The following is a 17,484-nucleotide window of genomic DNA, read 5'->3' on the forward strand; positions in this document are numbered from 1 at the left end:
TTTTCATAAACTAATTTTTGAATAAGTCATAATTCAGCAATAAATATTAGATTTTAGATACATATTCCATGTATTTTAAATAAGCAGAATGGTGGCCTGGCCATACTTTAGATAACCCGATTGACACTGTATCCAGGTAGTTTTATCTTCTTCTTGTTTTCAGGGATTTCCTTAGGCTGCTCTGGTTTCCCCACAATTCACAAACATATTGGTAGGTTTCCTCTTTGGAAGAAAGGCCTGGCAATGTACTTCTGTTATATGCAGTAATAAACCTGGGGACACAGTGTACAACTATTGTGAGAGTCACTATTGACTATCCAGACAAAACTTGTATTTTGCTGTAAGTAGTGGAACTAAAATCCTACTTTGAATGTATGATCAGGCAGGTGGTTATTACAGAAAGAGGAAAGCAATGTCCCTTCTGCATTTTTCGTTCACTACCCAGCTGTCATATTTTGCTGAGCTGCACAAACATATACACAGCTCAGCGGTAGTTGCCAGGAAAACCCATCAATCCTGGCTTCACTTGCGCATGCTGGATGAAAACAACTCCCATGTACCTACATCATCCTGGCATGACCAACAAGATAACCAAAGATTGTAAGAAGGAAGATGGCACCGACCTGTGATGGATAGGAAAATAGCGCAGGTTACTACTAAAACAACTAGCAGTAGTTATTCATAATACTTATTTTTTATACTGTATGTTGGAGATGTTTTTACAGCTTTTCAAGTTGCTTCTTCAGTTTCAATGAAATGTGAATGCATTTATGTCACATCAATTATATGAAACCATTGAAAATGGAAAAAAAAAACAGAACTTTGTTTGAAAACAATTTAATAAAATTCCAAAAACATAGAAAATAAAACTATAGCATAAAATTCAGAGTTGAGTTTTATAAAATACAGCACTTTAATCATTTTGCCATGTACAAAAATGGTTCTTTAACATTTATATACATTGAAGATTGCACATCATCTGGGCCTTTATTTGTCAGTGGCACCCTTTTAATTTGTAGTATACTGACCTATATTGTACTAATATACCATTTATTTTCTGTTTCTATCAAAATCAAGCAAACATTTCTCATTATATTTCCAAAATACCTCATCCCTTGCTATGTCAGACAGCATAGCCCTTCTTCTAACTGCAGTTAGTCAGTGACCTACACATGGTTTGATAGAACACCTCCTTTGTCCCTTGCATTATTTTTCAACTTGAAAGGAGTCTTATGACATATTTATTATGTTAGTGCAAAGAAAAGTGATAAACTGTAATCCACAGCAACCAAGAAGTCTCTAACTGTCAGCAGCCTGTCAGAAAACTGACTTGTGGTTGGCTTCTATCCAATTCTGCCATGTGCTAATGAATTCCTAAACATAGATTTTATTTAAACTGAGAACTGTCACAGAACTTTATTCACTAATGTACTAATGTGGAGACATTTAGATGGGATTTTTAATTTGTTTAACAAAAAATATATAGTGCTGCAATATGGCTATAATAAAATTATTTTGCTGCATGGTGCATGCTGGTAAGTAATGATGTAATCAAATTTCTAGTTTCATTTTGTAAACAGGGCTTGTAGCATTGGGACCAAGGACTATTTGATTATACCACATCGCTGCCTTCCACACTATTAAGAAGTTATTTGGAAATAATGTACCTTCATATACTATATAGTATTATACCTACACTGCTGAACTCACATCTGGTTCCAACCCCTGCACTGTCTGACAATCAACAGGAGCCATCAATACTTGTTGGGTAAAAGAAGAATATTTCTACTATATCACAACACATCCAAACCCTTATACTGATTTGTGCCTGTTGCCTAAAACTTTGCAATTGTTATTTTCAAACTGCCAAAAATTGATAATTTCTATTATTTATTAAAAAGTGGTATGCTAATTACTTAAAAAAAAAAATTATTAGTAGTTGGTCTAGGGCAGTGTTTCTGAACCAGGGTTCCTCCAGAGGGTGGTAGGAGTTCTTTAAACAATTTGTGCCTCCCAGGTCAGTTAATACTGACACCAATGATCTTTTTAGCTATGTGTAAGTGTGACAGCAATGTAAGTAACCTTCAGTTTAGAATGAAAAAAGAGCTATCCTCACTCAAGGTACAAAAAAAACACAAACATTGCCCTCAGTCCAAGGTCATCTGCAAGGATACCTAATGTAGCACCCCCCTGTAGGGTAGATTCAGGAATATTGTATAACACACACAAGCACATAGTGAAGGTTCAGGTTCAGTTCACAATACAATTCTGGAAATATTGCCTGTAGCATTTTGGCTGCACTTGATGCTCTAGACCTATTTATTTCACTTCTCTCCTCAACGTGGCCCCCTTGGCTAGGAGAACCTTTGAAAGCTGGACAAAATGTGACTTGCAAGCACACAGATTTTTAATGCAAAATACCACCATATGTAGCACCGTATGTAAAAGGCTAAAGGTTTAAAAAATAAATCAGGGAATCATCTGCTCCTGTATAAACAAACAGGTCTGGACAATGATCAGGATGTCTTTGGTAACCACAGATGTCAATGGACATCTGAGATAATAGTAGGCAGAAGCGTTCGCATTGCATATACATGTTCGCAGATACAAGACTCTATGTCTACGTGCATACTGAGCAAAAAATTGTACATTGGTCAAATTATTAACTAACATGTGATTTCTGTCTTTAAGGCACACTTAAAATAAAAATTTCACAAATGTTAAAGAATGTAACAGCTAAGTATGCAAAGCAAACACCAGAGTGATTTTTACACAAAAAAAATAAAAACAGCACTTTAAATAAAGTTTTTATTAAAAAAAATGCTTCCTGCCTTTGCCCGTGTGGGAGCATTTAATGTTAATGTGGAATGTTCTTCTAACCTCAGGGGAGATTCAGGAATGAAACTTAAAGCACCAGTGTTCCCACAGTGTGGGGGAACAAGAAGAAAAACAGTTGTTTTTTAAACCAAGAGGCCAGAAAATCCTGTAATAAAATGCAGACTGATTAACCCATTGCAGAGAGGCAAGACTGCTACAGATTTCTTAACCATTAACAGGCATACACTGCACAAGGCACTTCAATGTATGGTTATCTGGTACTGCAAAATACAGCAAATCTATAGTTAATCACAAGGCAATGCAGCACTGCCTCACCCAGCAATACATTACATCACAATGCTGAACACATCATAAACTTAGAGGCACAAATAGATTTTGGAACATACTGCCTGGCTACACTGTATGTTTTTTTGTAGACTGTACTGTTTGTGCTTTTGTGAACGGATATAAATTACAGCCAACAACAATTTAACAGTACCAGTTTGACTATATATATATGTATATATCTATAGTCAAACTGATGAATATATACCGGTATATATATATATATATATATATATATATATATATAGACACTCATATATATATACCGGTATATATATATATATATATATATATATATATATATCCTTTTATGCATCAAATAAATCCACATGTATATTTAGTGTACATGTGTGCATGTCTACATATTATACTGTTTCAGGTTGGATACCAGCAGGCTACCTGCATGTCACCCTCTATTTCTAAAGAAAGGAAGCCTACACAAAAGTGAATGTTTTCATAAACAGCATAAATATTCTTCATGTCTGCTAAATCCTATTTTCATTACATCCATACCTTTAGGTGACATTTAACAACATGAATCCATATAAGACATTTCAGAGGCCATACTAAATCCAGGCACTTGAAACTGGCCAATATGTAAAAGATTGCCCACGAATATGGTACCTTCAGTGGCATTATAGATATGTTTGTTCAAAAGTGACCTTATATATCTGCCACTTACAGTCTTAATACAAAATATTTCCAAATGCTATTCCACCACAGCGCAGCAACAGCATTATTCTTCTTCTTGTCTTTTTTTGTATATTTAGAAACATTTCCATTGGCACCAATCTTACAGTAAAGTCACTTGTCTAATAAGACAAAGGTACATGAAAGAAAAAGCCTGGATATCAGATATGGAAGGCCAGGAAAATCAATTGACTTTTGAATGCCTAAAAATAGCACCACATACAGTTTAATTTTGTGTATTACTATTAATAGTAATGTACACGACCAATGGTGCCAGTTCCTGTGCCCAGAATATCAGGCTGTCCATTTCGCCATATTTCTCGGATTATCCTCTCCCGTTCCTCTAATCTCTGGGCTCTCTCTAGTTCTTCTGCTGATGTGAATACATTAACTGATAATGTACCATCCATGGGGGTCTGGGCTCCTAGAGGTGTGTCTGTCACTGGAGTCAAGATAAATGTTTCTTCATTGTCATCACTGTCTGGTTCTTCTCCATCCACAACAACAGACAGGGGCTCTTTTACACAGTCTTTGGGAGGAGTCTTTTTTGGTTTGGAAGGAACACTTGGAGTCCGAGGCTTGCAAGAGATGCGGATGATCAGCATACAGAGTGTTAAAATCAGTCCAAAGCATACTCCCAGCACAAAGTAAAGACCAAAGGATTCTGGGTTATCTAAAAGCAAAGGTCCAAAATGTAAATGACATGCAAAATCTCATAATAATTGCAATACAGAGATAAAAACATAAGAGTATATATTCAAGTGTTAGCGCAGATGAGTGATGCAGAGTGTGCGGTCTATTGGCACAATGTTATTTGTTTGTTTAGGCCTAGAAACAAGAGTAAATCTACTGCCGATTTTGTGCGTGACTGACCAGATCTAATCAATTCAGAATCCCATTCTGCTTTAACTGATCATGCATACACATGACCCAAATCGCTCCACATCCAATCAAGACCAAAGAATATGTTCCTTAGGAATTGGCCTGTTGAGTTCACTTTTTATATTACATGGTTTTACTGGACTGAAAATCATCAGAAATGAATATTGCCCAATATGTATTAGACCTTAGAAGCACCCATTAAAAATAACCCTATGGGTAAGGTGGTAAAATCTCTGAGTATAAGGCAGGCATCAATGTAAAGCAGAAGATGCCAGTATGTAAATGATGGCCAATGAAATCTCTATCCTGCAACTTTGTGCTGCTAGGATCCACAACAATGATTTTTCCAATCTGGTTGAGAAGGAAATGTAGCACACACAGTTATCAGCATCATATTATAATAAATGTTTGCTGTCCCCAACACAGCTAATTCCAGGATAAGCTGAATTGCACTGAAGCTGACATGAAGCAAAGTGAATTTATCAAGCATTGTGCCTACAGTGTTCATTTTTATCAAGACAAATAAATTGAACTAATCCTCCTTGCTTTACATTATTTTAGTTTGCTCCACACTAGCCCCCAGCAACCCTTAAATTAGGCATGTGGATTATGAAGGGGATGTTTAACGTATCCTAAAACTACAATTCCATCTTTTATGTTTCTTGATTGACGTGAGGTAGTCTTTTGCCTGTAGCATAACCATGATCCTGCAAATAAGTGTTCATAATCCATCATTGTAGTGGGACAAACACAAGAAACGTCAGTGTGTTTATGCAACAACATCAGTTGCTTTAGCCTTCCTGTTTTTAAAACTGTATGGATGAATAATATACTTGCTTTTTAGTTGCTTTAAGGATTAAAATATCCACAACTTTAGGCTTTTCTGGTGCCTGGCACTAAGAGCTGGATATCACAATAAGCCTCAGGACACCAGTAGTGTTTGTGTAGTGGCCTCCAGTGCACAGGCAATTATATCACAGCAGTAAACAGGAAAACATCCCAATGAGTTTACCACATTGTCGTCATCTGTCTAGATGGTTACAATACACTTCTTGCATTGGAGCCATGGGCTACTGTAAGTTTACATTTACAAATTCCAGAGAAAAATTAGATTCAAATACAGTACTATACCTCTAATATGGGCATATGCTGCTATGCTGTTACTCAGGAACTCCATTTCCTTCTTGTGAGTATCCATCGTCTGAGATTCAGGATCTTAAAAGAGAAAAAACAGATGTGAAAATGTTACTTTATCCGAAATATTTTATTCACATAGAGTTGTATGCACACCAGATAAAAGACGAGGAACTGATGCCTGTGCTATTTATTTGGTACTACTCCTAAAAAACCTTATTATTTAAGGGTAGTGTAAAGATGGATTGCCACTAAGATAAACTAAAAGTAGGTTTGGGACATATATGAGATGCAGTTACATTGTATGAAGTAATAAAAGCAAAAAAGAATGCAAGTGCACCATGCCCCTATAATCCAACTCAAACATTGATTTCCATATCTGTTAACATTGCATTAAGAACTGATGTCAGAAACAAAACTCAAATACCCATGTACATAAGTCATATGCAGAACTATTTGGCTTCTGCCGGTCCACCCTCCAGCAGACTTACCTTCCCTATAGCCTTTCACTCCTCCCCCATGTCTGTGGAGCCCATTCTCCTGTGTACAGTGGAATATTCAATCTCCTCATGTGACATTGCTCCAGCCAGATTGTAATTAGTATTATTACTGGGTCTGTAATTCTGAATTAACGGTTCTGGTCACTTGAGCCAATATTACAAAGGGGATTTTATCTCTCAGTTTTCCATTTATATATTTAATATGTATGTTAAATAGAGTATGACAAAATGTCTTTGCTTTGATTTTGGGTGAAGTGCAGCAAAATGAGTGCATAGAGATGATAGAAGATATATACATGCCCGCAAAACGCATTAAATAAGTTTATTGTTGTTGGCTCGGTAATAAATCAACTTAAGCTACGTACACACTTCCAATTATTATCGTTGGAAAACGAACGACGAACGATCCTGCACGATATATACGAACGATCGTATAGCACCGATCCTGCACATAGAGATAACGACACGATCGTTCGTAGATATTGTACACACAATAGATACGATCGTTTGAGCGATAGAGGAACTATGTGCACGACAGGAAAGTGAACGAGCGTTCGTTCATTACGCATGCTCAGCTCATGGACGATCAACGAACGACCGTACACACGAACGATGTTCAACGATCGTCACCCAATCCGATCCGCCGGTCCGGTCGTTCGTTTCCAACAACTTTCTTCGTTCGTCGGCGTCGTTGGTTACTTTTTTACAAACGATTTTTTGCCCAATCGATCGTTCGTCGTTCGATTGGAACGATAAAAATTGGAAGTGTGTACGCACCTTTAGACTGGTTATTATGGGCTATTGTCCTTCACTCATTGTCAGTGCATATGGAATAGCTGTATTTTTTTTATAGCTCAGTCACAGTAGTATATATGTATACTCTCTAAATTAGAAGTCTTGCTTGAAAAATAGGTAAGACTGGAGTCTAAAGGATAGGCAGCATATCAGGATGTTATATGATGAAGCCTAGGTATTAGTAAATCACATCCCCCCACCAGCAATGACCTGGTTTCCTGCATGTCCTAAAATATATGCGTGGAACTTCCTTCCAGGTTGGAGACATTCCCTGACACTCCCATAAACAATACAGCTTCCTTGAATCTAAAATACCCTAATATCTGAATTCATAGTACTATTCATGGTGCACAGTACAGTAACTAAACATTTATGATGACAGTAACTAACATGTTTTTTCTTCTGTGTGTAATCCTTGTGATTTTTGAACCTTATGTTGCTTTTATCTACTGTATATGTAAAAACTAAACTTCCTAACTTTACAAAAGTAGTAAAATACTTAATAAAATATTTGTTTATTTTATTTAGCAAATTCTTCCTTGTAAGCTCAAAATTAAAGTAAAATTTAAAAAGCTACATTTATATATTAGTCTGGTAGTTGCATTAACATTGCAGTTTTGTTGTTTGGATCTTTAGTCACTTAACCTCCAGGAATGTGACACACAAGAGCTCCATCGTTGACATCAACATCCTTGCCAGACTCTTGTTCTAGGTGCAGATCTGCAGCTATACTGATTGTAATTAAGAAGAATGATATCTCACCAATGTGCAGGAGTTTAATCATCTTCACATATGCCAAAATTGTACATTTAATGTACATTGTACAGAAGATCATGAACAGGCAGGTGAGAAACTTTTACTGCAAATGAGAAATAGTATGTCTTTTCTGCAATAAAAAGCCTTCCTGTTTCTATATATAGATATATAGATTTATATATATATATATATGTATATATATATATATTTATATATTTTAGGTTAAAGTTTAATTTTAATGGACATTAGAAGAACTTGTGAGAAAAAATGTGGCTTGTTGTGATCACAGTTAAGATACACATTCCATTTACTACATATGCTTGGAAATTCTATACTACAGTCATTATCTTGTCACCAGGTCATGTTATGCAAGGTTTCTGACCCGCTTTGAAGAGATCTGGTATTTCCATAGCCTTGTGTAACACGAAATTGGGCTCAATAAACCTCAAAAACAAATTCCATTTAAATTTCTGTGCTTTAAAATCTTTCATTGAAGTAATTATCTAGTCAAGGGGTGGCAGGGCTTATCAATAAGCTATTCAGAACTGCAGTCATTCTGTGGCCTTGTGTGCACAGCATGTACAACTTTTCATAGAAAACAATGGTCCCTGAGTTTAAAAAAATCTAGCTAAGGGTAATCCACTTGTGTTTGTGAAGCCATGCCCTCTTCCATGTTACCTAAACTCCCTTTATTTACCTTAGTTGAACAATTGACCTGATCCAGGGGGTACAGCATTGGAAGAAGTGGAATTCTCTTTTGAGCCAAGGGGGTACATGCTACTGCACATGCATAAACAGTTTCCCGTATGAACTAAGTGAAGTACAGTAGCACTTCTGCACATGCCCAACTTGCACTCAAAAGTCCTTAATGGAGATTTTTTACAAGGATACGTGATCCCCATCAACTCAGGTAAGGACAACAGCTACTGGGCCATGTCATCAGGTCCACTGTTTTGAAGAAAGTTAAAGAGCATTTATGTAGCATTTATGAAGGGAGGGGGACTAGTTATAAAGTGAATTATCCTTTAGGATTACATTTAATGCATCAGACTTGTGATGAGGCCTTCCCATGGTCTGTAAGGACTTGGACTGAAGTCTCCTTCTCCTACTTGGACATTGCTAGTAGTGCAAACATTATTTGTCTCATTCAATTAGCAATGGTAATATTAATTGTCTTTTTTTCATTAAAATAGAGAGAGAACTGGTTTATACTGCACAGCAATCAATCGCATTCCCTATTTTATTGTGCAACAGTCAAATTGAAATTGAATCTGATTGTTGCTAAACCATTAACATTTCAGATTAATGAGAGCACTGATAATGTTTTTCAATATATAGCAGAAGAGCTGCTGTATAACTTCTCCATTTTCTTGTGCTTTCTGATCCCATCTGACCCTAAAAATCTGCAGGCAATCCGCAGCTACAGAAAGTAAAAGCTTTGTAAGTTTTTCATGTACTGGCTGGTCACCTGTGCCTGAAGCACTGTAGTCCTTGTATGTGACAATCCTGTTCTTTGAGTCCCTGCAGCTGTCTGGAAACCTTGTGTACACATATGTCATGACTGACTCCCTGACAGCTGGGAGTTGCCAACTTCACCCCTTCCTGGCTTTTTCCTGTTGCCATTTGCCAGCAAACCAGGTGTTGGAAAAGTTCCCTGATGTAACACTGTGGAAAGAACAATCGTGTTTCGTAACCTATCACAACTCTTCTAACAGATACCCAGAGTGGGCAGACTGCTGATATTGAAAACATTGCATGCTCCATTTTCCTGCTCAAACACATATAACTCAGATATTCATTTACTGTATTTACTAACTGCATGAAATAGCATACATTACTTCAATAGCAAAGCTGTTGCAAATACAAAACCATCATAAGCAGAAATGTCCTAAACAGTTTTGCAAGTTGCTAATTTAACACTTTATTTGTTCTCATGCTTTTTTTCATCTGATCTTTCAGATTTGTTATACAGATATGAACATACTAAATAGTATAAATGTATGAATTTGCTTAAATAAAGAACATTTTCTATTTCCAAATTCTGTCAATTCATCTACAGGATGCACACAAAATTCACAAGTACACAAATTCACAATGCACACAAGTATTACATGCACACAACTTTTACAGCTGTCCTGCTACATTTCTGTAGCAAGCACTGCTTGGATTGCTATATTAAAGCAGCTTTAACTTGTGCAAGATAAAAGACCAAGCTGTTGTACATGAAATCATAAAACAATAACCACATGAACAGAATGGATAACACTTCCACAAACCTATTTGTATTAACCAGCACACATTTGTAAATACAGTGATATCTGATTCCATGTCTACAAATCCACAAAAATAAACTTCAAACCTGTAATCTGCTAACACAAAGAATTCTTTTCTTTTGTATAAAGGGATAACATGCACTTTAACTATGACAAGCTTAACAATCACCACCATGTACATCTAAGTATTATTCACTTACCATCCAGTTGTATCCTGTCTTGTCTCAGTCTCCCAATGTGACTGTCACTTCTAGCAAACTTTTATATTTTTTAGTTGTGTAAAGTCGTTATTTCATTTCGTGTTGGCAGCAACACTGTTTAGTTGGTTCTGCAAACATAACTGTGTGATGTGAAGTTGTGTTTTTCTCTCTTTTGTGCAGTTTGTTAGACAGCAGCTCTGTTCTCAGCTTGTGTGTAGTGAAGGATTCCTGTTGGCTGAGTGCAGAGGGTAGAATGAGAATTACACAGAATCCCTCCTTCTTGACTTCCCTCCCTCTGTCCAGATGTAATTTGTTTGGTCACAAACTCACTGCTCTGCTCTCAGGATCTAAATGAACACAGCTCAGCCTACAGGCCAGCCAACTAACCATTTACCCCACAGCACACAGAGCACACTCTTGTCTGGATTCCTGTAAAAACATCATACTAAAAGTACTGCAAACTTTCCTTATTGAACTTATATACTTATATTGTACAAAGCTTAACAATATGCTGATTCTGTAGTAAAGAAAGTGGCCAGATAACAGTTTGTCCCCAGTGACAGTACAGACATAATCTTTATACTTTATAGTACATGAAACTGCATTGATGATACTGGGCACCTCTGCTTGAGGACAGAGAAAAGTACTTTATGTTAGGGTTAAAGTTTTTTGTCTTCTAATTACTGTTTATCAAATCAACAATTGTGCTCAGAAGGCTGCCAAGATAAAAAAAAAGCATAATTATATTTCAATATTGCATAAAAAGAAGTTTTTGCAAAAGGGACTGATGTGTGGGTCATGTACAACACAAAGCAGTTGTTTTCTGTTTTTGTTTTGTGAACTGAAGGATAAATGACACCCTAATAATTTCACTATAATGATTTAAAGGCTGTTACATTGGTTAAAGAAACATTTTGTCAATTTATTCCAAAATAAAATGTTCTCTTGTATGAGGACCCCACCATCCACCCCCATCCATCCTCTGCAGGTCAAACAAGGATTTGTTTTGGCCATAATGTTATGTAAAAGTGATTTTAATGTAAACTAAAAAAAAGTTTTTTTTTAAATGTATGGGTTATTTATTTTTTATTTATTTTTATTTATTTTTAAAGTAGTTTGACTATAAATAAAAAGTCTACATTCTATCCTAGAATTCATTCAATTTAAAATGACACTGAAATCATTGCAATCAATATTTAAAATAAAAAGAGCTTTTTTCTTTCACTATGCAACACACATAAAATAACAGACAAAAAGGATAATACATATTTGAGAAATATATAAAAAATATAAGAAATTTAAATGTTATTTACACCTGGTATGAGTTAACTTTCTTTTGGTGGTAAATAGGATAACATACGGTACATAATACATATTTTATTAACTTTTTACTTTTACTGTTAAGGTCCTATTGAGTGCAGAAGCTTCTGTCTACTGCTGGAAGTGAAATTGTGTAAATATTTAAAAAGTTTCTCTAAATGATTACTGAAGTTTGGCTGTAGTAAAGGCAGTCACTGGCTTAGGGGTGTGCACATGGGTGCTTGCAGTCTCACGCACATTGAACCTACTATCCTATATTCTTATCACTAAGGCTTAAATTAAGTCCTGTTATGTGAATATACTGTGTGTATCATTACATGAAGTGCACTGCTCTGCTGAAATTAGTCCATGTGGTTTATATCATAGAGTTTACATGCCAGCATCAACGATGAGTTTAATGAGGTGTCTAATGAGGATAGCAGGAGAAGTCACCATTGTGGGTGGAGATAAAATACTCTTGAGAGGTTTTTCAAAAGGTAAATAATCATTTCGTGCAGAAAACTAATTTCAAAATTTAACATTTTTTATTTGAACATTTTGATGTAGGAATTATTATGCGATAAAATTATATAAAGCACATAGTAATTTAACCTATATGGCTTTTATGCATTTGCATTTTATAACACTTTTGTATCTTGGTCAAGCAAAGTATAGCTATAAACCGCAGGTTGCTCTAGACTAGCCTTTTCCCAACCGTTTTACTCCTGAGAAACCCTTGATACAATTTTCAGGTCCCAGGGAACCACTACTGAAGCCAAATTATTGGGGGTCCTGGGGAACCCTGGCTAAAAACAATTATTTGGAGATCATTGGCGGAAAAAGCCCCTTACATTGGTAACCATTTTCAACCAGGGCTCTGTGGAACCCCAGAGGTTGCTTAGTTTTCCTTGAACTGTGGCTGATTGACCTCCCATGTGATGATCCCTGCTTAGTTGTGGGGCCAACTCCAATTATGTTTTTAGGTGTTTATAAAGGTAGAATTCTAGCCTCCTCCAATGTGGTGGGGGGCATTCTTACCACTGGCTGCCACTTTAAAGCTTTGTTCCCATTGACCCACAAAAAATAGTTTTAGTACAGGGACCCTGTTATGTCAAAAATATTTTTAGGGTTCCTCAAAGGTTGAGAAAGGCTGGCAGCCAAAAGGTTCACCCTCACAATATTGTCTAGAATACCACCCTTCTAGACTACTAAAAACATCATTAGTGTCACATAGCTAGCTCAATTAAGTGGCAGACATCATTAAATAGTGGATCAATCAACAATACAAAGAACCCCCAGCAACCTCTGAAGGAACCCTGGTAAAAATTCTTATATATACTTCTATACTTTATTGCAGCGGTCACCAACCTTTTCAGGTCCGCGGACCACTAAAATCACCAGCTCCCGACCGTGCATGCGCGGGGAGCCTGGTGTCACTCAAAGGGGGAGAAACCTCCCCCAGAGTGACATCATTATGACATAACCTTACCCACTCTCCCATCACAGATCTGATGGGAGAGTGGGGGCAGGTTGTGTGCAGGGACATGGTCCGTGGCTCTGGCCAGTGCATCCCCCCAGTGGGGTCCTTCTCCTGACCCCCCCCAGGGGTGCACCGACCAGAGCTGCAGACCCCCAAAATTTTCTTCCGGACCACCGGTTGGCGACCACTGCTTTATTGCATTGTTCTTGATGAAATGCAAATGCCTTAAAATTGCTCTCAGTATTTCTCTGCTTTCTTGTTTGGAAGATTTTCCCTCATTTCCAATTCTGTGTAGTGGTGTCACCTGGGACAGGAAGTAATCACAAAACAGGCTACAATAAAACACTAGTTTTACTAAACTTCTGCTGTCATGACTTTAATCCTGGATCTTACGATTTAGGTAATAACAACCATAAAGTACAGAATGTATAATACTTCATTATCTTTCTTTTTCTTTCAAGATGCTTAAAATTATATCAAAGTAATCCACCCCACCCAAATTTACCTGAGTTACTTCTAAACCTGTTAAAACATGTCTGAGAATCACAATACTAAAATAAATCTTCACTATGTTAACACTATGTTGACTAATTTCACATTAAACCATGAGTATAAATATTAGGCAGAACAAAATGTTCTTTATGCCGATGAGACCATTACCTAATATTTTAGTCTTTTTTTCACTTAGCTGCTTTAAAGCAGAACCCCAGGCACAATAAACAGAATGGATTTGTGAATGGATGAGTAAGTCAATGTTAGGCTATGTACATGTCAGATGGTTATCACCCAAGACAAACAGTCGTGCTTGTCTCAGATGAGAATCTGACATGTGTACAGTGGTCCCCCATCATCGTTCATGGATCCGTCAGGATGGATCCATGAACTGAGGGGGAACAACCGCTATACAATTCAAGAGAGGGGAGCACAGTGGGGTGCTGCTCGCTTGTCCTTTTTCCTCCCCTCTCCCTAGATGATAACGACGCTGTGTATACAGCATTTGTTCATTCACCTGTCACTCTCTGGTCTGTTAGACAGGGAGCAGTCCTAATGAGTCAATATACTCTGTAAAGCACTGTGTACAGTGCACATATCAGGATTAAGATAAATTTTAAAAAAATATTATTTCTTTCATATTTGTATTGCTATGTGGTATCCTAGTTTGTTTGATTCTTCTGCATTCCCAAAGTCCTATAGTAAAAGTATGTGCTGTATGTTTTTCCTATGGTTTTTTTTGTGCAGTCTTTTGAGCACACTGATCCTACTGGCATTTTGAAGACAGGATGAGGAAAGGACATGTCTCAAGGAAATGACATTATCCACTGACTTAAAAAGAGAAACTGTAAACTATAAAGATCAAAAACAGCAAAGGTCACTAAAGAACAACCCAAACACAGTTCATGGGAACCATTTGGCACAATCAAAACGTAAGTAATGACTATTACAGATATCAGCCAGTCTAACACATCAATAAACAGATGCTAATGAATAGCAACTCCAAATAAATCAGTCAGTAAAATAACAATTTTACCTAAATAACATTGCAGCTTAAATGTTGTCTATTGCAGTCTTTCTTACCTTTTTTACCCAGAAGGAACTCACTCAAATAATTTTTAGGTCTTTGGTAAAACCAGTTTAGTGAGGATCAGTGGGAAGAATGCCCCTTACATTGGAGGTCAATAGGATGAAAGCCATCATTCACAATGGTGATCAGTATGCGGCTGCTTACAGTTCATTAAAACTATCATTGGTGTCCTGTAGCTGATTCTGCCAGGTGGCATTGACCTTAGAATTATGTGAGGTTATTCAATCACAACTCTAGCAGGAACCCTAGGGTTATATTATATATTATATATTCTTAATATATATTCTATTCAGAATGCATTACATATTATATGATACATTTTGGTATCTGTACAGAACAAAAGCTGCTTCTCACATGATTCAGCATTGTAAAATTTTTCTACCAAGGCTTGGAAATGCAGTGTTTTTCAAAACATAAGGAAACTGAAAGCCATAAAAAAATTGGCGTAGTGAATTGGTATAAATTTACTTTGCAAGAATACCCAATCACATGCAGGAGAATGTAAAAAAAACAAGACTTGTGTAGCCCAGAACTTTTCTCCTCATTTACCGTGCTGCACAAGCCCACCCTTTTTCCCTTTATAAAAGACAAAACACGGCGGTTTATTATCAAAACACACCTTTAATAACCAAAGTAACCACCTTAACCACCTGGGTGTTTCACTGATGTCTAGATTTCTGTACCAAAAGCGGTACACTGTTTTTCATGAAATTTCTTTTTTAAATTGTAGACCTGTAACTTACAGAAATATGTCCGAATAGGGGTCTAGTAGATATTATGAATATAAAAATGTTTGAAACACAAAATCATGTAAAAAAAAAAAAAATACTTTTAATAAAATTAAATAAAAAACACAAAAATCAGCCTAAACAAGAATACATAAATAAATCAAAAATACTGAAAATGCAATAATTTGGTATACTGTATAGTAATAAATTTTTCTAAAACACCTTCAAGGTACACTGTTCAAGGTAGCAGCCTGCCAATGTAATGTTACAGAAATCTTCCCTGGGCCTCCTGCAGCAACACCATGTTTACTAAATTCTTGGAGTACACTAAAGCTGCGTACACACTGCCAATTTTTGTCGTTGGAAAGGATCTTTCACGATCCTTTCCAACGACAAGGGAGTGCACGATGCATGAACGATGCTGTACATACAGCACCGTTCATGCTCTATGGAGAGGGGAGGGGGAGAGCGACGGAGCGGCACCCTGCTGCGCGCTCTCCCCTTTACTTTCATTACGATCGGCTGTCGTCCATCGTCCGTGGATCCGGCAGGTCGGTCGTTCGGACGATGGACGACGACCGACTGTACACACGGCAGAATTTCGCCCGATAATTGGCCGATGCCGATTATCGGGCGATAAAAATCTGACGTGTGTACGTAGCTTAATACTCACAACAAGGACCACATTTTTATCTATGGAGCATACAGGCACACCTACAGGGTCTATTTATTAATTTATTGTGTATATTGAATTTAAGATGACCTACAGGTAGTGAAAAATATTATAATAGTAACCAAATATAGAGGGAGGACCTTCATCTCTGTCACCTATCAGTGTATGCCTAATGGTAAATCCAGCCCTGCCTGTGATCTTTCATATAGGTTGTTTGAAATATATCATTTATATGTCATTTTATTGAAAATGTTAAAATCACCTAGGTTCAAGGCCACAGAGCAGTGTCACACCAGATGGTCCATCCTTCCTTGACCAGTACATTAACATTCTTATAATAATTCATAATGTAGAATATCTATATAGATCAAAAATAAATTTACTTTAAAGAACCATAGAAAAGCAAGTATAGTATGACCATCTACATGCTAAAAAGATATCTTTATGGACTATGTTATGCATTTACCCTACAACAGAAAAAAACTTTTCAACAGCTGCCACTGTCATAATTAGGTTGAGTCATTAAATATTAGGAGCTGCTAGAAATTCTTGCTGGAAAAGCCAAACAATGAACTTTGTACTAAGAACACTTTCATTAAGCTCTTTTCACACCCTCAGGCAATATCTGAGATTCTGCAAAAAGAATATTAACCCTATCATAAAGATTCTAAAAAATAGTATCTCACAGAGGAGTCTTTATTTTGTTAATCTGTTTTTACTTTTTACATTGTCCTAATATTTTGCTGTAGGGCTGATTTCAACCTTTACACAGTTATCAACAGCTCTTTTACACTTAAACCAGACACAGATAATTTTGCCTTGTGTCTGTACACATATGATTCATTGGCAGAATTACTTTTTCAAGCTTAACTTGATGTTACTCAGTATATTATGGGCTTTGGTAGCTCATTTATTACCATTTAATTAGAGAAGATCTCTTAGACAACAACATCTTCATGTATGTAGTATATATGTATTGTACAGTATACATCCTATCACTCTTTTAAGTGATAGGACGTATATTGCGAGTGAAAAATGACTGGACCCCAGAACAATGTTTTGTTTTGTCAAGGCTTTAAAAGACCACTACAACACATATTTTTTGGAGTTGTGGAGGGTTAAATATTTGTCAGATTTTAAATACTTTCTTTGTACCATTTGGGGAGACTTTTCTCACTTCCTGCCCTGTCTGACACCTCTGAACAGAAAGTGGGAATACAAGAAGCAATAAATTCTCAACAGATGTCCCAAACTTTTTCTTCTCTATCCAAAACATAGTTTTGGCTCGAGGAGTGCAAAAATGTGTGGAAATCACAACTCCAAGGATTCT

At 36.6% G+C, this 17,484-nt stretch overlaps 1 protein-coding gene across 1 annotated transcript; it reads right to left on the reverse strand.

Annotated features, from left to right (window-relative positions):
• Positions 1–821: 821 nt before the first annotated feature.
• Positions 822–10,686, reverse strand: EVA1B (eva-1 homolog B). Its single transcript, XM_072419778.1, has 3 exons — positions 10,393–10,686; positions 5,866–5,949; positions 822–4,525 (listed from the first exon to the last, which is right to left on the reverse strand). Exons 2-3 carry the CDS (start codon positions 5,930–5,932, stop codon positions 4,098–4,100), a joined length of 495 nt encoding a protein of 164 aa, XP_072275879.1. The 5' UTR covers positions 5,933–5,949; positions 10,393–10,686; the 3' UTR covers positions 822–4,097.
• Between the last annotated feature and the right edge of the window lie 6,798 nt (positions 10,687–17,484).

Source organism: Pyxicephalus adspersus, chromosome 1 (assembly GCF_032062135.1).
Source record: "Pyxicephalus adspersus chromosome 1, UCB_Pads_2.0, whole genome shotgun sequence".
Lineage (NCBI taxonomy): Eukaryota > Metazoa > Chordata > Amphibia > Anura > Pyxicephalidae > Pyxicephalus > Pyxicephalus adspersus.

Coding starts and splice junctions, on each gene's coding strand:
- EVA1B (XM_072419778.1), bottom strand. CDS start 5,932: ATGGATACTCACAAGAAGGAAATGGAGTTCCTGAGTAACAGCATAGCA. Junction 4,526..5,865: donor AGCATATGCCCATATTAGAG/GTATAGTACTGT, acceptor CTTTGCTTTTAG/ATAACCCAGAATCCTTTGGT.